Raw genomic sequence first — 20,525 nt, 5'->3', positions numbered from 1 at the left:
GTGTGTGTGTGTGTGTGTGTGTGTGGGGAGAGAGAGAGAAAGAGACGAGGAGGATATGATACATCAAATGTAGTAAAATGAAAACATTTGGGAAATATTTGAAGTATTTGTAACTTTTCTTTAAGTCTGAAAGTATTTTAAAATTAAAAAAAAGAAATAACATGAAAGGTAAATAGTGCCAGGTGTGGTGGTGCACGCCTGAAATCCCAGCACTTTGTGAGGCTAAGGCAGGTAGATCACCTGAGGTCAGGAGTTCGAGACCAGCCTGGCCAACATGGTGAAACCTCATCTCTACTAAAAATACAAAAATTAGCCAGGTATAGTGGTGGGCACTTGTAGTCCCAGCTACTTGGGAGGCTGAGGCAGGAGAATTGCTTGAATCCAGGAGGTGGAGGTTGCAGTGAGCTGAGATTGTACCACTGCACTCCAGCCTGGGTGACAGAGCAAAAAAAAAAAAAAAAAAAGAAAGAAGAAAAAGGGTGAATAGTACCAAGTGGTGGTGGAAGATACGGGATATAAAACCCTTGGGCACAGCTGGTGTGAGTGGAGAGGGGATAGCCTTTCTGTAGGGCACCTGGTACTTAGTCAGATTAGTCCCCCCATCCCCTACAACCCATTCCCAAGCCAAAGTCCCAGAGACATCCTCACGCCAGCCCTGGAGGGTGCAAGGAGGCGGCAGCTGACCTTATCTGTGGTGGGGCAAGTTGGGGGTCACTTGGGTGTCTACCCCAGGGACTGGGCGGCTGAGACTGGGGACTGCTCACAGAAAGGACCGTGGAGGAGCCACAGCCACAAAACCCTTAACACAAGTGTTCATGCACAAAGTAGCCACATGGGTTTTGCAGGGACACATTCCAGCAAAAAGACACAAAGTGACAGAATGGCTGCCTTTGAGTGGGGGTGAGAAGAGGTGGATGGCAGGTACCAGAAGAGAAGGGAATAAATATATGAAGAAAAACGACCCCCTCGGGCAGTGCCTGGCACAGCATAAGTGCCCAGGAAACAGAGGCCCAGCTGCTCACGTTCTGGGCAGCAGGGCTGGGACCAGCGCCGGCTTCCTGGTTAAGGAGGTCACCCTTTCCTCTTGAGGGGTCTGAGTATGCATGTCAGTACCTGGTGGGCATGTAGCACCCAGCTGACCAGGGGCCTTCCCCTCTGTGGGTGTCACCAGCCTGGCCCTGAGAACTGGATGAAAGCTGGAATAATTCTTCCTGTAATAAAGCAAACGCGACCATGTTCAACCTTTCCCTTCATTTCAGAGGCTTCCCGCACCCGATGCCTCCCACAGCCTCAGGCTGAGTCCCCAGGTGCTCCAGTGGGGGTGGCAATGCTGAGCACTGAGTTGGTTTCCATAGTTTTCATCATTAAAATGTTTAAATGACTAGGCTGGGCACGATTGCTCAGGCCTGTAATCCCAGCACTTTGGGAAGCCAAGGTAGGTGGATCACTTGAGCCCAGGAGTTTGAGACCAGCCTGGGCAACATGGCAAAATCCTGTCTCTACAAAATGCAAAAATATTAGCTGGGTGTGGTGGCACTACAGGTACCTGTAGTCCCAGCTACTTGGGAGGCTGAGATGTGAGGATTGCTTGAGCCTGGGGAGGTTGAGGTTGCAGTGAGCTGTGATCGTGCCACTGCACTCTAGCCTGGGTGACAGTGACAGACCCTGTCTCCAAATAAATAAATAAATAAAATTAGCCTGGCATGGTGGCACGTGCCTGTGGTCCCAGCTACTTGGGAGGCAGAGGGAAGGGCATCTGAGTCTGGGGGGTTGAGGCTGCAGTGAGCTGTGATGGTGCCAATGTACTTGAGCCTAGGCTACAGAGATCTTACCTAAAAAAAGCCTAAATGAAAGTGTGGCGAGGAGCAGGCTTGAGTTATATTCATGCTGAGCTCTTCAGGATAGATTCTCAAAAAAAGTGGCATTGGTGGGGCTCTCCCTCTGTTTATTCACTAATCTGTTTTATTTTTTATATTTATTTTTTTTATCTACTCTTTTTGAGATGGAGTTTCACTCTGTCTCCCAGGCTGGAGTGCAGTGGCACGATCTCGGCTCACTGCAACATCCATCTCCTAGGTTCAAGCGATTCTCCCACCTCGGTCTCCAAGTAACTGGGATTACAGGCATGCGCTACCACGTTCAGCTAATTTTTAGTAGAGACAAAGTTTCACCATGTTGGCCAGGCTGGTCTTGAACTCCTGACCTCAAGTGATCCACCCGCTTTGGCCTCCCAAAGTGCTGGGATTACAGGTGAGAGTCACCACGACCCACCCATTTTTTTTTTTTTTTTTTTGAGACGGAGTCTGGCTCTGTCGCCCAGGCTGGAGTGCTGTGGCTGGATCTCAGCTCACTGCAAGCTCCGCCTCCCGGGTTTACGCCATTCTCCTGCCTCAGCCTCCGGAGTAGCTGGGACTACAGGAGCCCGCCACCTCGCCCGGCTAGTTTTTTGTATTTTTTAGTAGAGACGGGGTTTCACCGTGTTAGCCAGGATGGTCTCGATCTCCCGACCTCGTGATCCGCCCGTCTCGGCCTCCCAAAGTGCTGGGATTACAAGCTTGAGCCACCGCGCCCGGCCGACCCACCCATTTTAACATTTAATTGGGTAAGCTGCAGATACCCCTCAAGATGTCAGTGTGCATGTCATTAACTAGAGTCCAATACTTGTTTCTCTGTCTGTAAAGCTTACATTTGATGAATTGCACAACTCTTAGGTGTACTTTTGATTACTTTTTTTTTTGAGATGGAGTTTTGCTCTGTCACCAAGACTAGAGTACAGTGGTGTGATCTCTGCTCACTGCAACCTCTGCCTCCTGGGTTCAAGTGATTCTTCTGCCTCAGCCTCCTGAGCAGTTGGGATTACAGGCGCCCGCCACCGCGCCTGGCTAATTTTTTGTATTTTTAGTAGAGATGGGGTTTCACCATGTTGGCCAGGCTGGTCTTGAACTCCTGACCTCAAGTGATCCACCCGCCTCAGCCTCCCAAAGTACTGGGATTACAAGTGTGAGCCACCGCGCCCAGCCACTTTTGATTACTTTTGACAAATGCATCTAGCTGCACTGCCCAGACTCCCTCCAAGATATTAAACATGCGGTGGGTTGAATTGTGTCCCCCAAGAAGATATGTTCAAGTCCCCACCCCTGGGACCTGTGAATGTGACCTTATTTGGAAATAGGGGCTTGCAGATGTAACCCAACTGAAGACGAGCTCATTCTGGAGTAGGGTGCACTGTAAATCCAATGAGTGGTGTTTACATAAGAGAAAGGAGAGGGAGATTTGGAGGTGAACACACACAGAGGGAAGAAGGCACTGGAAGGAGGCTGTTGGAAGATGAAGGCAGAGATTGGGGTCATGCAGCTAGAGCCAAGGAACATGGTGAATGGCAGGCAAGCACCATGGACGAGGCAAGGAAGGATTCGTCCCCAGAACCTCCAGAGGGAGCAGGGCCCTGGTTTCAAGGGAGAATAAATTTCTGTTGTTTTGGGTTTGTGGTATCTTATCATGGTGGCCCTAGGAAACCCACACGAAACACGTACCATCACCCCAATGAGCACCCTTGTCCCCTCCCCAGTTGTGCTCTCCCGCAACTGGCAACCACCGTTCTGATATTTTCCTCATGGGTGAGTTCTGCCTGTTCCAGAGCTCTATACAGATGGGATCACACAGGAGGTTCTTGGTGTCTGGTATCTTTCACTCACACAAGATCTGAGATCTACTGTTGCAGCTATCAGTGCTGGCACGCCTATAATTAAAGTCCATTTACTTGAAGAGGAAGTAAAATTTGAAGTTGAGGAGGAGGGGAGTAGGCAGTAAGCTTTCTCTTTTTTTTTTGAGACTGAGTTTCACTCTTGTTGCCCAGGCTGGAGTGCAATGGTGTGATCTTGGCTTACCGCAACCTCTGCCTCCCGGATTCAAGCGATTCTCCTGCCTCAGCCTCCCGAGTAGCTCCGATTACAGGCATGCACCACCACGCCCGGCTAAGTTTTGTATTTTTAGTTGAGATGGGGTTTTGCCATATTGGTCAGGCTGGTCTCGAACTCCCGACCTCAGGTGATCCGCCCGCCTCGGCCTCCCAAACTGCTGGGATTACAAGCGTGAGCCACCGCTCCCGGCCTGTAAGCTTTCTCTTTAAAGCTGGGCTTGAGGCCCCCTCTTCCCGGGGGTCTCTGGCCCTCAGGCGCCTCGACCTGAAGCTGTTTCCCAGTTCAGACAGAGGTTGCAGAGATCGCAGGCGGGGCTTCCGCGCCACCTTGTGGCCATTCTAGGCAGTGCAACCCGAGATGCCTGTGGTGGGGCGTGGGGGTGGGGGTGGGGTGGGGAAGGTGGGGTGGGCCCTCAAGTCACTGAGCACCTACTCAGCGCCTGCATGATTCCACTGTATGTGTGTGGGGGCAGAGATGACCTAGATTGGGCAGACCCTAGAGGGGTTCCCAGGAGAGGGAGATTGCACAACACTAATTACAGTAGGGTGGATGGAGTGAGGCCCAGAGGCCTGAAGTCCAGCTAGAGCCTGGAGGAGGGGAGAGTAATGGACTTGGGCATTCAGGGAACATTTCCCTGGGCATCTCTACAGCTGGGGATGGAAAGGAAGGGTGTTAAAGGCAAGGGAACAGCACAGCCAAGGTGTGGAAACAGGACCCGGCAACATTCTGCACCCAACCAATCATAAGGTAATACGTGTCCATGGTGAACATTTTTTTTTTTTTTCTTTTTAGAGACAGGGTCTTGCTCTGTCACCCAGGCTGGAGTGCAGTGACACAATCATGGCTCACCGCAGCCTTGACCTCTTGGGCCCAAGAGATCCTCTTGCCTCAATCTCCTGAATGTCTGGGACTGCAGATGCATACCACCATGCCTGGCTAGTTTTGGACTTTTTTTTATAGATGGGGGTCTCGCTGTGTTGACTGGCTTGTCTTGAACTCCTGGCCTCAACTGATCCTCCTGCTTTGGCCTCTCAAAGTGCTGGGATTACAGGCGTGAGCCCCCACGCTCGGCCCCATGGTGAACTGTTTTTTTTTTTTCTTTTTTGAGACAGGGTCTTGTTCTGTTGCCCAGGCTGGAGTGCAGTGGCATGATCTCGGCTCACTGCAGCCTCCGCTTCCCAGGCTCAAGTGATTCTCCTGCCTCAGCCCTCCGAGTAGTTGGGATTACAGAGTCGCACCACCATGCCTGGCTAATTTTTGTATTTTTAGTAGAGATGGGGTTTCACCATGTTGGCCAGTCTGGTCATGAACTGAGCTCAAATGATCCACCCGCCTTGGCCTCCCAAAGTGCTGGGATTACAGGTGTGAGCCACCGCACCCGGCTGGCTTAAGTCTTAAGCAGCAGCTTCCACTTTTGTGTTCTGGGGGAGGCTAGCAGCTATATAAGAAGTCTGTGCTGGTTGCAAAAAGTGCAAGGTTTAAAAAAAAAAAAGACTGTTCTGAGACCACATGGCAAGGCCACGAGGCAAGAGAGGCCACTTGAAGGGACAACTTGCAGCATGTGCAGAGGCCACATGGGGAGTAAGAAACTGCCAGAGGGAGCACTGAGGAACTAAGGCAGCAGACACATGATCCAGCCAGCCATCTGCCACTCAGGCCAGCCGAGCTGAGGTGCCACACATGCAGCACAGAAGCCACTGTGGACACTTGGAGCAGAGACAAGCTGTCCCCTCATGCTCTGTCCTAATTCCTCACCCACAGGATTATGAGTAAATACATTGGTGGTTATTTTAAGCCCTTAAAAAACAGAATTACTGGCGGGGTGTGGCAACTCACGCCTGTAATCCCAACACTTTGGGAGGCCGAGGTGGGTGGATCACTTGAGGTCAGGAGTTTGAGACTAGCCTGGCCTACATGGCGAAACCCTGTCTCTACTAAAAATACAAAAAATTTTTTTATTTTGTATTTTTAGGGCATGGTGGCAAACATCTGTAATCCAGCTATTTGGGAGGCTGAGGCACAAGAGCTGCTTGGACCTGGGAAGTGGAATTTGCAGTGAGCTGAAATCTGAGATCATGCCACTCCACTTCAGCCTGGGCAACAAAGTGAGACTCTGTCTCAAAAAATAAAGAAACAAATAAGTAAATTACTGTATAATCCAGTAACCACCACTGGGTATATATCCCATGGAAATGAATCTAGTATGTTGAAGAAATACCTGCGTTCGCACGTTTATTGCAGCATTATTCACTAAGTTTTGAGGTGTGTCATCACATGGCAGCAGCCAGAACCCCTGGCCCTCGGCTACTACTGTTGCTGGTTTCTTGTGACCCTTCCAACACGAACCTCTGCATCCTCAAATACATGAAGCTGGGCACGGTGGCACACGCCTGCAGTCCCAGCTACTCAGGAGGCTGAGGTGGGAGGATCACCAGAGCCCAGGAGTTTGAGGATGGGGTGTGCTATGATCTCACTGTGAACAGCCACTGCACTCCAGCCTGGGTGATACAGTGAGACCATTTCTAAACAGACAAACCAAAAATAATATGTACATTCCCACTCCTCCCTTCATTTATGTGGGGTTCACACACCACACATCTGGCCTGCTCTTGGCTTTTTTTTTTTTTTTTTTCCAATTAATGATAGATCTTGGAGATTGTTCTAGGTGTGTACTGTTCAATATAGTAGTCACTAGTCCAGGAGGTGATTTAAATTTATTTAAAAAAATTAAGTTTTATGTATTTTTTAAAATAGAGCAATCCTCCTGCCTCAGCCTCCCAAGTAGCTGGGACTACAGGCACACACCACCATGCCTGGCTTATTTTTTTTTGAGACGGAGTCTCACTCTGTTGCCCAGGATGCAGTGCAGTGGCACGATCTCGGCTCACTGCAACCTCTGCCACCTGGGTTCAAGTGATTCTCCTGCCTCAGCCTCCTGAGTAGCTGGGATTACAGGCACCTGCCACTGTGCCTGGCGAATTTTTTGTGGGTTTTTAGTAGAGACGGGGTTTGACCATCTTGGCCAGGCTGGTCTTGAACTCCTGACCTCATGATCCACCCGCCTCGGCCTCCCAAAGTGCTGGGATTACGGGTGTGAACCACTGCACCCGGCCTTAACTTAAATACAATTCAATAAAATTAAAAATTCAGTTCCTCAAGTACACTAGCCACGTTTCAGGAATTCAACAAACACACATGGCTGATAGCTGCCATATCAACCCAGATAGAGAACATGTCCATCATTCTAGAAGGTTCTGTTGGACAGTGCTGGTCTAAATCCTCTCCCATGGAGCTGCCTCATTCTTCTTAGTGTTCTTTGGTAATGACAGCCACTGACGTTACCTCACAAGCTTTGCTATTGTAAAGCATTTGCCATTGTCCATTTGTCTTTAAGCAAGTATGAGTGTCTTGGTGGCATAAATGCCTTGCATTTCTGGGTCCAGTGACATTTCCCATTTTGATGGGCATGGCCAGATTGGAACTGGAGGTTATACCACTTTGCACAGCTACTGAAACTGTAAGAGTGCCTGTTTTTCCACACCTTCATCAACACTGTGTCATTCACATTTTAAAAATATTTTAGTTAATGGCAAAGGTTTTCCAGACAAACATGGCTTTACCAGGCCCCTGCCCTGCCTGTTGCCTCTCAAGTCACAATGCCAGTGGGCACCTTTCCACAGGTGAAGATCCATCTTTTGTTTGTTAGAAATGAGATCTTACTGTATTGCCCAGGCTGGTCTCGAACTCCTGGGCACAAGGGAACGTCCTGCCTCAGCCTCCCAAAGTGCTGGGATTACAGGTGTGAACCACTGCGCCCGGCCCATGTTGGCCTTTTTTTTCAAATTGGGGTAAAATATGCAGAACATAAAACTTACCGTATTAACCATTTTAAGTGCACAGTTCAGTGCCATTAAGGACATTCACGCTGTTGGGTAATCATCACCACCATCCATCTCCAGAGCCCTTTCCATCTTCCGAAACAGTAACTCTATATCCATTAAACAAGAACTTCCTCCCACCTCAGCTTCTGGCAAGCACTGTTCTATTTTCTGTCTTTATGAATCTGACTACTCAAGGTACTTCATGCAAGTGGTATCATGCAGTATTTGTCCTTTTGTGACTGGCTTATTTCACTAGCACAATATCCTTAAGGTTCATCCGTGTTGTAGCCTGTGTCAGAATCTTCTTCCTTTTTAAGGCTAAATAACATTCTATTGTACAGACACACTGCATTTTGTCCATTCATTCATCGATGGACATGAGTTGCTTCCACCTCTTTTTTTTTTTTTTTTAAACAGAGTCTTCTCTGTCACCCAGGCTGGAGTGCAGTGGTGCAATCTTGGCTCACTGCAACCTCCGCCTCCAGGGTTCAAGCGATTCTCCTGTCTCAGCCTCCCGAGTAGCTGGGATTACAGGTGCCCGCCACCACACCCGGCTAATTGCTTCTACCTTTTGGCTATTGTGAAGAAGGCTGCTATCAACATGGGTGTACAAATATCTCTTCCAGATTTTGCTTTCAATTTGTTTGGGTACACACCCAGAAATAACATTGCTGGGTCATTTGGTAATTCTATTTTTAATTTTTTGAGGAACAACCATACTATTTCCTACAGTAGCTACACAAGCATTCCAGTCTCTACACATCCTCCCCAACGCAGCAGCCATCCTAAGGGGCGTAAGGTGGTAGCTCACTGTGTTTTATTCCTTTTATTTTTAGTTGACACATAATAATTGTACATGTTCATGGGACACAGAACGATATCTCAATACATGTATACAACATGTAATGATCAAATCTGGGTAATTAGGATATCCATGACCTCAAGCATTTATCATTTCTTTGTGTTGGGAACATTCAAAATCCTCCCTTCTCATTGCGTTTTTTTTTTTTTTGTTTGTTTGTTTTGTTTTGTTTTGTTTTTGAGATGGAGTCTCACTCTGTCGCCCAGGCTGGAGTGCAGCGGTGCAATCTTGGCTCGCTGCAACCTCCGCCTCCCAGGTTGAAGCAATTCTCCTGCCTCAGCCTCCCAAGTAGCTGGGACTACTGGCACGTACCACCACGCCCAGCTAATTTTTGTATTTTTAGTAGAGATGGGATTTCACCATGTCGGCTAGGCTGGTCTCGAACTCTTGACCTCAGGTGATCCACCAAAGTGTTGGCGTGAGCTACCGCACCTGTCCTCATTGCAGTTTTGGTTTGTATTTCTTTAATGGTTAGTGATGTTGAGCATCTTATCATGTGATTATTAGCCATTCACAGTTTTCTTTGGAGAAATGTTTATTCAAGTCCTTTGCTCATTTTTAATTGAGTTGTTTTTATTGCTGTTGAGTTGTAAAAGTTCTTTATGTATTCTGGATATGAACCCCTTATCAGATATATGATTGGCAAATATTTTCTCCCACTCCATGTTTCCATGTTACATTTTTTTTTTTTTTTTTTTTTTTTTTAAGGCAGAGTCTTGCTCTTGCTCTGTCACCCAGGTTGGAGTGCAGAGGCACAATTTCGACTCACTGCAACCTCCGTCTCCTGGGTTCAAGTGATTCTCATGCTTCAGCCTCCTGAGTAGCTGGGATTACAGATGTGCGCCACCATGCCTGGCCTTTTTTTTTTTTTTTTAAATTTTTAGTAGAGATGGGGTTTCACCATGTTGGCCAGGCTGGTCTCAAACTCCTGACCTCAAGTAATCCATCCACCTCGGCCTCCCAAAGTGCTAGGATTACAGGCATGAGCCGCCATGCCTGGCTGATCCCCACTATTTCTATGACACAAATTCCTGCTACTCTGTCATCACCGCAACTACGTGCTCCTACCTCAGGGCCTTTGCACTTGCTGTTCCCTCTGTGTGGTCTGAGGTCCCTGCAGATACCTGCTTCACCACATTCAGGTTTTTGCTTAAATGTCACCTCAGTGAGGCCTTCCCTGACTACTCTAACATAAAGTTAAAATGAACTCCCCTAGCTTGGGCAATATGAGACCCGATCTCTACAAAACATTAAAAAAAAATCTGCTGGGCATGGTGGCATGTCCCTGTGGTCCCAGCTACTTGGGAGGTTGAGGGGGGAGGATCACTTGAGCCCAGGAAGCAGAGGTTACAGTGGGCAGACATCGCGCCACCGCACTCCAGCGGTGAGGCCCTGTCTCAACAAACAAAGAAACAAAATAACCCGGAAAACAAACAATCAAATTTTCGAGAACTCCTGCTCTGCTCCCCTGCTGTATTTTCCTCCGTAGTGCTGACCAGAATTGAACACAATCTATACTTTAATCATTGATCTTGTTTAGTGCTTGTCTTCCCCCAGGACAATTTCAGCTCCATGAGAACAGAAATTGCTTGTCTTGTCCATGAATGTGTCTTTAGGGCCGGAATTACATGATGTGCCAAGGAACATCTGGTGAAAGACTACATGAAGGTTGAGCACTATTTTCTGTTCGTGGGACACTCTGGTTCCTCTCGGCAGCCTGCTGATGCCCTGTGTGCATCTGTCACATCCATGGCACTGGCCTCCCCTGATCCCAGAATAAGGGCGCCCACCAGGTCTTCACGCATGTGAATGGCTCCTGCAGCCCCAGAACCTACCACCTGGGGGCAGTATATACTCAGGCAAGTTTCACTACCAGGCCTGAGCACCTCCCGTCTCCAAAATCCTGGACCCCAGTACCTCAGAGCCTGGCAGCCCTCGGGGATCTATCTCTGCCAGCCCCATTTGGCAGATGGGGGAATCGAGGCCTCAGAGAGGAGGCATGATGGGGAAAATCTCAAACATTGGAATCAGGGAATCTGACTTTTAAGTCTGGCTCTTGTACCCATTCACAAGGGTACAAGGGGGATTTGGAGGGGGAAGTAGGAAGTACTAACCTCTTTGGGCCGCAGTTGCCCCATTTGCCTGCTTTGTGGGGTGAAAGGGACATCTGATTCACTCTGATGTGTCGGGGAAGGCCAGCAGCGAGGGGGAACAGCAGGCCCAGAATCCCAGATAGAAGGTTGTCACCCCATTTTATATATCAGGGAATGAGGCCCAGAGGGGACATCAGACACAGCCGGAGAGCCACAGCATGGAAGGCACAGGGCAGGATGAAAGGCCAACCCCTGCCATCCCCCTGCCCCATACCCACTAGAGACGTCCCCCATTCATGTTCTGATGGTTCTCCTTTCTGCCGTATTTTCCCGCCTGCTAGTTCTAAGCCCCTTCGCAGAACACTCGCTGTCAAAGCAGCCACGTGGGTCTCCCCTTGGCGAGTCGCCTCAGTTTTCTCCTCTTGAAAATGGGATAGGGAAAAGCTGCAGAGATGGGGAGGAGGAATTGTGAAAGCAGTTTGGGGGCAGAGGAGGACGTGTGTCCCAGGTAGGAAAGTGCCTGTTCCCTCCCCGCCCCCGCCTGGCTTCTGCCCACCACCATGTGGCCACGTGGGCCCAGCCCACAGCTTCAGGTTTTAAAAGAGGAGCTGGAAATTTGAATTTCGATGTGAAATCTCCTGATTTTTAAATGTTGGCAATAAATTCACTTAAACATACATACATCAAGCAAAACGCTATGGGGTCAAACTGAACACATCTGTGGTCTCGATTTGGCCACTGGCTGCCAGTTTGAGACCCTTTCCAGCTCTAGGTTCTGAGGGCAGGTGACTGGGAGAGGTGGCGCCAGGGGGATCCTGGTTTCCTGGGCCCACACAGCCACTCGCGTGCTCTGGGCCTCTGGGCCGTGGTGGTTCAAGCCCCCACCATCCCCGCTCCTTGGGGAAAGGCTGAAAAGTACTGGGGTGGGGGTGGGGGAGCAGCAGGCGTGGCCTGTTGAGCAAGAGCCTTGTAAAAACAAGGGCTTACGTCACCCTAGCTTGCAGCTTCCCTGCAGGACACCTGGCTTGGCACCGGGGTGGGACCTGCTCTGAGAAGGGATGGGTCATCCCCGGCAGGGGGTGGAGGGCGGGGAAGGGTGGCAAGCATGTTCCACCCCAGAGGCCAGAGGGCCTAGACCCCTGCTGGGGCTGAGTCTTTGGGGGCTGGCCTGCAAGGTCCGAGTAACACCTTAGCGCACTGTGTGACCCCAGGTCTACCATTCTCTGGGCCTCAGTTCTTCTACCCAGAAGATGGCACTCACATTGCCAGGCCTGTTATGCCAAACCCAAGGGGGTAAGTCTGGCTGGAAAGATGTTATTCCTTCTCGTCCTTTCATGTGACCTGGAGCAGATGCACTTAGCTCTTTTGGGCCTCAGTTTCCTCATCTGTAAAGTGGAAATAATTATAAGACTTTGGCCAGGTGCAGTGGCTCATGCCTGTAATCTCAGCACTTTGGGAGGCTGAGGCAAGAGGGCCACTTGAGGCCAGGCGTATGAGAAAAGCCTGAGCAACACAGTGAGATATCCATCTCTACGAAACATTGAAAAATATGAAAAAAGAAGAAAAAAAGACCTGCCTCCCACAAATTATCAGTAGGATTAAATGGGTTAATACATGCAAAGAGCTTGGAATGTGGTTCAGGGAGGTGGAAGGTTGGCCTGAGGACAAACAGCAAACCCTCCAATTAGCTTCAGTCCCCCAAATCTCCCTGCATCTCTTCAGAATCCAGAAGGGGGCCATGGGTGAGTGCTGTGGCTCAGAGAGGGGAGCCATTTTACCTAAGGTCACCAGTCCAGCTAATGAGGAACCTCTCCTTCTTCTCAGCCTCCTCCATTTATTCACTCACCATTCATTGAGCACCTTCTGTGTACCAGGCTCTGTTCTAGGCACCAGGGACACAATAGTGAAGGCTGTGGGGACAGACAGCAAGACAGGCAGGCAAGGTAATTGTGATTACAATGAGAACGGTGACAGAAATGAAGCAGGGGTGTGAGAGGAGTGACTGAGGGCCTGGATTTCCCATGCGGAGGTCAGGGAGGGCTTCCTGGAGGAGACAGCTTTTGGGCTGAGACCTAGGAGCTGCCTTGGGCAGAGGTGGGGGGACAGTGTTCTTGTTGCAGAGGGAACAGCAAATGCATTCATTCACTGGTAAATGTTGAGCGTGTTGTACTCAGGAGTCCCTCGTGGGCCAGCCCTCCCTAAGTGGCAGCCTAGAGGGAGACTGAGGTAGACAGCTAGGATAATGGTGGCTGGCGATAGGGAAGGAAATTCACTAGCAGGTAGGACAGGGAGGGCCTCTCAGAAGCTATGGCCTCTAGCTCAGCCCTGAGTGTCCCATTTTGCAGTGAGGAAGGCCTGGCTGGGTGGCCCTGGGGAAGCTGCCGCACCCCTCTGGGCCTTGATCCCTCCCCAGCCCAGAGGCTGCTGGGAAGGCCCAGAAAGCCAGCAGGCTGGGCCTGTGTTTTATCCCCTCCCTCCCTGCCTCCTACCCACCAAGGGTGCCCAGAGATGTCATTTCTCCAGCCTTTGGGGGCAGAGGTCACCCCAGCTCAGCAGATAACACCAAAGGTTGAGCAATGTCTGCCTGCCCACTGAGGCCAGGGCTGGGGTCAGTGGGCCAGGGGTCAGCCCCGGGCAGGCTGAGAGCTCCTGCCGGGGCGGCCTGGGCTAGGAGTGGCAGAGAGGTGGGCCCAGGGAGCTGCCCCAATGGCCTAGGAATGGGTCCGGAAGGGCAAAGCAAAGGGCCCTCTAACCTGAGCCTAGGGAGCAGAGGCCGGCCGGTAGTTAGAGGGCCTTGGGTCTGTGTTCAAGTCCAGGCAGGCCGTTGTCACTTTCCCATCTGTGAAACGGCAGCAGCAAAAGCATCTTCCTGGTGGGGTGAAAAAGAACCTCGGGGTCCAGGCCCACCCTGAGCACAGGTCAGGGACTTGGTAAAAACTTCTCTTTCTCTTTCCTTCTCTGTTTCCTGCATGCCACCCCCCTCCAGTAAGGCCTGGCTTAAGCCCCTCCCCAGCAGCTTCAGAAACAGAAGCTTTTTGGCCTCTGGGGCTGGCAATAGGTCTTAGGGCCCAGATGAGGGCATTTCGTTTGGGATGAATGGGGGACATGCGGCCATGTGACCTTGGTATGCCATGCCATGCTCCCTCTGGGCCTCCACTGGCACAATCCATGGGGGTCCCTTTCTCTCTGATGTGCAGCCCACAACGTAAGCCTTAGGTTTGGGAGTCTGGGGAGCAATGCCACCACCGCTGACAGTAGCGACACCCTTCATGGACTGCAGCTGGGAGAAGTGACTCATCCAAGGTCACACAGTGTGGCAGGGCCCAGCACCCCCCCGCCCCTGCACCATCCCAGGGCCCAGGTCGGATGGCGCGGCGCGGGGCAGGAGAAGACCCGGGTGTGTACCAGCCGCAAGCAGGCGGCAGGTGCGGTGGGCGGGGCTAGGGGCGGGGCGCCGTGGACCAGGGTCCAGCTCCCAGCGCAGCGCGATCCTGCTCCGTCCCCTCGACCCCCGGGGTCCTCATATTGGCGGTGGCTTAAGAGGGGAATCGTCACAGGCATGGAGTCTCCTCCTTTCTAGAGCCGTGGACCTGGGGAAGAGGTGGGAGTTTAGGGGGAAGGGCCACGGAGATGGGTCGCTTCTCCTGGAGCTAGAGTTGCGGGCTGGGGTCTCCAGGGTTCGGCCCGGGGAGCGGCCCCTGGTCCGCCGTCGGGGCTCTGCTCGGTCCTCCTGAAACCTCCGCCTCCTCCAGCAGGGGGCGGGCCGGGGCCGCATCTCCGGGGGAAGGCGATCAGGTCGCCCCCTCCTCCGATTCCCCCGCCTTCCAGGACAGCCTCCAGCCCAGAGGGGCGGTCTGGGGGCGGGGTCGCACCGCCCCCTCTCGCTCCCAATCCCGGGGCGGCCGGGCGGGGGTGGGCAGGGGGCGTGAGGCCGCCCCCTGCGGCCCGGGGACCCCCCCCGAAAACGCGCTCCGGGTGCCCGGTCCCTCCGCTGCGCCCTGCAGCCGTCCTCCTGGGGGTCTCGGGCGGCCGCGGCGGTGTCCTTCGCGTCCCGGCGGCGCGGCGGGAGGGGCCGGTGTGACGCAGCGGTTGCTACGGGCCGCCCTTATAAATAACCGGGCTCAGGAGAAACTTTAGCGAGTCAGAGCCGCGCACGGGACTGGGAAGGGGACCCACCCGAGGGTTCAGCCACCAGCCCCCGCACTAATAGCGGCCACCCCGGCAGCGGCAGCAGCAGCAGCGACGCAGCGGCGACAGCTCAGAACAGGGAGGCCGCGCCACCTGCGGGCCGGCCGGAGCGGGCAGCCCCAGGCCCCCTCCCCGGGCACCCGCGTTCATGCAACGCCTGGTGGCCTGGGACCCAGCATGTCTCCCCCTGCCGCCGCCGCCTGCCTTTAAATCCATGGAAGTGGCCAACTTCTACTACGAGGCGGACTGCTTGGCTGCTGCGTACGGCGGCAAGGCGGCCCCCGCGGCGCCCCCCGCGGCCAGACCCGGGCCGCGCCCCCCAGCCGGCGAGCTGGGCAGCATCGGCGACCACGAGCGCGCCATCGACTTCAGCCCGTACCTGGAGCCGCTGGGCGCGCCGCAGGCCCCGGCGCCCGCCACGGCCACGGACACCTTCGAGGCGGCTCCGCCCGCGCCCGCCCCCGCGCCCGCCTCCTCCGGGCAGCACCACGACTTCCTCTCCGACCTCTTCTCCGACGACTACGGGGGCAAGAACTGCAAGAAGCCGGCCGAGTACGGCTACGTGAGCCTGGGGCGCCTGGGGGCCGCCAAGGGCGCGCTGCACCCCGGCTGCTTCGCGCCCCTGCACCCGCCACCCCCGCCGCCGCCGCCGCCGCCCGCCGAGCTCAAGGCGGAGCCGGGCTTCGAGCCCGCGGACTGCAAGCGGAAGGAGGAGGCCGGGGCGCCGGGCGGCGGCGCAGGCATGGCGGCGGGCTTCCCGTACGCGCTGCGCGCTTACCTCGGCTACCAGGCGGTGCCGAGCGGCAGCAGCGGGAGCCTCTCCACGTCCTCGTCGTCCAGCCCGCCCGGCACGCCGAGCCCCGCCGACGCCAAGGCGCCCCCGGCCGCCTGCTACGCGGGGGCCGCGCCGCCGCCCTCGCAGGTCAAGAGCAAGGCCAAGAAGACAGTGGACAAGCACAGCGACGAGTACAAGATCCGGCGCGAGCGCAACAACATCGCCGTGCGCAAGAGCCGCGACAAGGCCAAGATGCGCAACCTGGAGACGCAGCACAAGGTCCTGGAGCTCACGGCCGAGAACGAGCGGCTCCAGAAGAAGGTGGAGCAGCTGTCGCGCGAGCTCAGCACCCTGCGGAACTTGTTCAAGCAGCTGCCCGAGCCCCTGCTCGCCTCCTCCGGCCACTGCTAGCGCGGCCCCCGCGCGCGTCCCCCTGCCGGCCGGGGCCGAGACTCCGGGGAGCGCCCGCGCCCGCGCCCCCGCCTCCGCCCCCGGCGGCGCCGGCAAAACTTTGGCACTGGGGCACTTGGCAGCGCGGGGAGCCCGTCGGTAATTTTAATATTTTATTATATATATATATCTATATTTTTGTCCAAACCAACCGCACATGCAGATGGGGCGCCCGCCCGTGGTGTTATTTAAAGAAGAAACGTCTATGTGTACAGATGAATGATAAACTCTCTGCCTCTCCCTCTGCCCCTCTCCAGGCGCCGGCGGGCGGGCCGGTTTCGAAGTTGATGCAATCGGTTTAAACATGGCTGAACTCGTGTGTACACGGGACTGACGCAACCCACGTGTAACTGTCAGCCGGGCCCTGAGTAATCGCTTAAAGATGTTCCTACGGGCTTGTTGCTGTTGATGTTTTGTTTTGTTTTGTTTTTTGGTCTTTTTTTTGTATTATAAAAAATAATCTATTTCTATGAGAAAAGAGGCGTCTGTATATTTTGGGAATCTTCCGTTTCAAGCATTAAGTAAGAACACTTTTAATAAACTTTTTTTTGAGAATGGTTACAAAGCCTTTTGGGGGCAGTAATTGGCTTTTGTTTTTTTTTTTTGCTTTATTTTGGATTTGTAGGATTTTGTTTTTGCGTTTCTGGTGTGTAGTGGGTTGTGTGTGGGGGGCTGCTGTTATTTTTGGAGGTTTTGGTGGTTGGTGGGGGTGTTGCAGCTGGTTTTTCTGCCTCCTCTGCTACACCCTCCCCCCACCCACAGGGTCTGCTTGGAGATGGGGTTCCAGCCCTGGGGGAAAGGGGAGAAGAGTAATGGGTCAGGCTTTCAGGCTGACTCAGAGCTCCTGGGCGCCGGGACCGGTGGCTGGGAACCCTGCTTGAGAAGAGATTCCGGGGCCTCTGACTGGTCCCGAGTGTCAGGCTTGGGTTTGGAAGGGCTGGGAGGTCTGTGACCCCTGCCCTGTGTTTGGGGACTAGATAGGCAGGCCTGTGAGTGTAGGAGGAGGGGTTCAGGTCTTGGTCCTGCTGAGCCCGAGTCAGGGCAGATGCTTTTAGTAAGTGTAGTTGGGTGGGTTGTTTAAAACACAGTTTGTGTATACATGTGCATTTTAAAGAGGGGATCCTGGGTGCGTGGGCGAATCTGTTTGCGTGTCCCTGGCCAGCAGGAGGGGAGAGGCCAGGCCAGGTGGAGGGAGGTGGGGGAGGGGTTCCCACACTTTGATTCCCTTTCCTGGGGATGGTAGGCTCATCACTTGCCCTCTTTGCCCAGACGTGGACACTGAGCCCACCTCACCTGCCCGCTCAAGGTGGCTGAGCCCAGGCACAAACTTGGGGCTGCTAGCCCTGATTCCCTGGGACAGGCTCCTCTTCCTCGCCCCCAGATCCCTTTGCCCCTTCCAGCTTCTCACTGCACCCCCTACTCCTATCCAGCCCTGGATGGCATTCCTGAGAGTTGAGGATGTAGATGGATGTGAGTGGATCCATGTACAGCGGCCCACAGTGCCTGGCACGCAAGAGGTGTTATATAAGCGCTTGCTCTTGTTATTATTTTCACTGGGAAGCTGCTGGCATTTGGCTCCCCAGTCTCCAGTGCAGCGCCAGTGTGGCCAGTACTTGCCAGGGGCCGGCATCTGGTAAACACTGGACCTGCCCCATCCCATTTAGACCTCACAACAACCTTTGGGAAGGTGGGGACTGTGGTGACGCCTGTTTTTAGAGATGGGGAGCAGCTTTGGGCTGTCTGATCCCTATGGGCAAGACACTGGTTGGGGGTTGCCCTGCCCTGAGGAATTTAGGGGCAGCAGGCGTCGTAGATTGGCTTGCCAAGGACCCGGGGCTATCTGGGATCTCAGGAGCAGCTGCTGATACCGTGGTTGAGGAATGGGAAATGCTTTGCCCCTCCTTTTCCTTTTGGGGGCCTGGTTGTGCTTTCCCTGTGGGAGCCTGGGGTGTAGGGAGCAGACAGCGACACTCATCCCCCACCGTCACAGAGCCGAGGATTCCTACAAGCTCCACCTCCCTAACGCCAGTGTCTCCTGATGGTGGCTTGAGGGCTATGCAGCTTGCTGGACACAGATAACCTCACTTCAACCTGAAACCTGCAGTATGGCCCTGACCACATCTCCTCCCAGCCCTGGGCAACTGGACGACTGGCCAGGCATGCCTTCGAAGCCTTGAAGTCAGTCCAGTCCTAAGCCCCACTGGTCTTGATGGTTTCTGTCAGTAGCAGCAACAGCAACGTGGGCTCGACCTCGAGGATTTACTTGCTGAAGACAGAGGCTGGGGGGCTGAACCTAGGGAAGATGGGCGGTGGGGAGGGTTGAAATTTAGGAACAAATCTCAAATCCCTGCTCCCTCCTTTGTCACCGAGAGTTGGCTGGTGGCCACTGCTCACCCAAATGAGGTGAGAGGGAAGCAGCCTGGCCAGACGGTGCCCCCCATCTGTCCCCGTCTGCCCCACAGCTTCTGTTTCCCCAGCGCTGTCCTGGAACCAGCGTCGAGTCAGTTTTTCACACACTCACATCTTGCTCTCATCCACATAAGCGCCCCACAGAAGGTACTACACCCATTTCTAAAAGCGCACATTGAGGTCCACAGAAGTGAGGTTTGTGCTCAAGGTGGGCTGGGTGGAGCAGGTTACAAAACCATCCGACTCCCAGGTCTGTGGGGAAAGTCTGGGGCTGGGAGCCTGGCTTGTAATCCCGGTTTCTGTTTCAAATCCCAGGCCCTTCTTGGAGGGCTCCTTGCCTGGCCTCAGGTTCAGGCACTCCAAGCCCCAGAACTGCAAACATCAGTTTCACAGTTTGGAAGCAACAGAAAGTAAATGTGAACCTGAGCCTCTCAGGCTGCCTCTAAAGAGGGCTGGGAAAAGGAGTTTACAGGTTGAGGGCTTTGACGGTGGCCTGGTGTGGGAGCACTGTGGATGGAGCTGTGCCCAAAGGACTTGGGGAGATGTCATAGTTGGGGTGACACCCGCCCCATGGTTCACCAAACTGCGAGGGTGGAGGGCTTGCAGGGAGGAACCAGTCCATTCAGACATCCAGAAACAGGAGTGGGTGGGATTGGGTAAGGGGATCCCAGGAGGCCAGGGATGAGCCTCGAGGAATCATGATAATAGTGGGTGCGAGACAAGTGCTTAGATGTGCAAAGCACCACTCCAAGCCCTTGGCACAGATGAAGTTGCTGGATCCTTAGATATGTGGGAGAAAGCCAGTCATGTTAACTAACCACAGACCCATTTAGTGTGTTTGACCTCTGAGGCCAGCTGGGAGGTGGGAGCCTGGAACCCCAACTAATGTTTGCTCAGGACAAGAGAGTTCACAAAACAAGACACATTCATACCTCATAATCTTATGCAATTGTCCCATGGCCTGGTGATTTTAGCGAGGAGACAAGTGGATGTCAGAAATGCACGCCGGAGACAGTGCTGGGTGCCGGCCGGCGCTGACACTGTGCTCCTTGTTTTAATCAACTCAACAGCTTTTTGGAGGCTGCAGCTTTTGTTACCAACATTTTCCTGCCGAGCAAACCAGCTTAGAGAAGTGAACTGACCTGTCTAAGGTTGCACAGCTAAGAATGGCAGAAGCTGGGGTAGGAGTGAGAAGGGGAACCACTCCTTCTGAACACCTGAAGACTATTCCCCTGCAGGCCGGGCGCGGTGGCTCACGCCTGTAATTCCAACACTTTGGGAAGCTGAGGAGGGCAGATCATTTGAGGTCAGGAGTTTGAGACCAGCCTGGTCAAAATGGTGAAACCCTGTCTCTGCTAAAAAAATAAAAATAAAAATTAGCCTAGTGTGGTGGGTGCCTGTAGTCCCAGCTACTCGGGAGGCTGAGACATGAGAATCACTTGAATCACGGAGGTGGAGGTTGCAGTGAACCAAGATCGCACCACTGCACTCCAGCCTGGGTTCCAGAGTGTGCCTCTGTCTCAAAAAAAAAAAAAAAAAAAAAAAAAAAGAATATCCCCCTGCCTTCCAAGTTTTGTCCAGACCTCTCTGAAACTGTTTTGTCCTAGTTTCTCAGCCATTTTTTTGCCCAGTTATATTTTTCATTTATTTGACAAACATTTATTGAGCACCTGCTGTGTGCTAGGCCACTTACTGGGTGTTGGGGACATGTGGTGGCCAAGATGGAGGTGATTATTTTCAGGGAGACACAGATGCTAAGTACCCAGTGACTGGAACAAGATAATGGCAGGTGGAGTCAAGGGCTCTCCAGGAAGGAAAGTGGGGCAGAGGTGAGTGGGAGAGGGCCTGCAAGGCTCCTCCTAGGAAGTGGCATCTGAGCAGAGATCCCTGAGCCCGGGGAGTCAAGAGTACAGTGGGCTGCAGTTTATTGGCAGCTCACTTCGCACC

The 20,525-nt window shown here is 53.3% G+C and overlaps 1 protein-coding gene and 1 long non-coding RNA gene across 2 annotated transcripts in view; both read left to right on the top strand.

Annotated features, from left to right (window-relative positions):
* Positions 1–1,234, top strand: part of LOC112633676 — a 2,505-nt gene extending 1,271 nt beyond the window's left edge. The window contains exon 3 of the long non-coding RNA XR_003121567.1: positions 846–1,234. This is a non-coding gene — a long non-coding RNA (uncharacterized LOC112633676). The remainder of the gene's footprint in view (positions 1–845) is intronic.
* A 13,413-nt stretch (positions 1,235–14,647) lies between these two features.
* Positions 14,648–16,752, top strand: CEBPB (CCAAT enhancer binding protein beta). The gene is made up of 2 exons (XM_025400431.1): positions 14,648–16,268; positions 16,427–16,752. The coding sequence occupies exon 1, from the start codon at positions 15,093–15,095 to the stop codon at positions 16,128–16,130; it is 1,038 nt and encodes a 345-aa protein (XP_025256216.1). The 5' UTR covers positions 14,648–15,092; the 3' UTR covers positions 16,131–16,268; positions 16,427–16,752.
* Positions 16,753–20,525: the final 3,773 nt, after the last annotated feature.

Source organism: Theropithecus gelada, chromosome 10 (assembly GCF_003255815.1).
Source record: "Theropithecus gelada isolate Dixy chromosome 10, Tgel_1.0, whole genome shotgun sequence".
In the NCBI taxonomy this organism is placed as follows: Eukaryota; Metazoa; Chordata; class Mammalia; order Primates; family Cercopithecidae; genus Theropithecus; species Theropithecus gelada.
The sequence above is the reverse complement of the archived record's forward strand: the minus strand, read 5'-3'. Positions and strand labels throughout refer to the sequence as shown.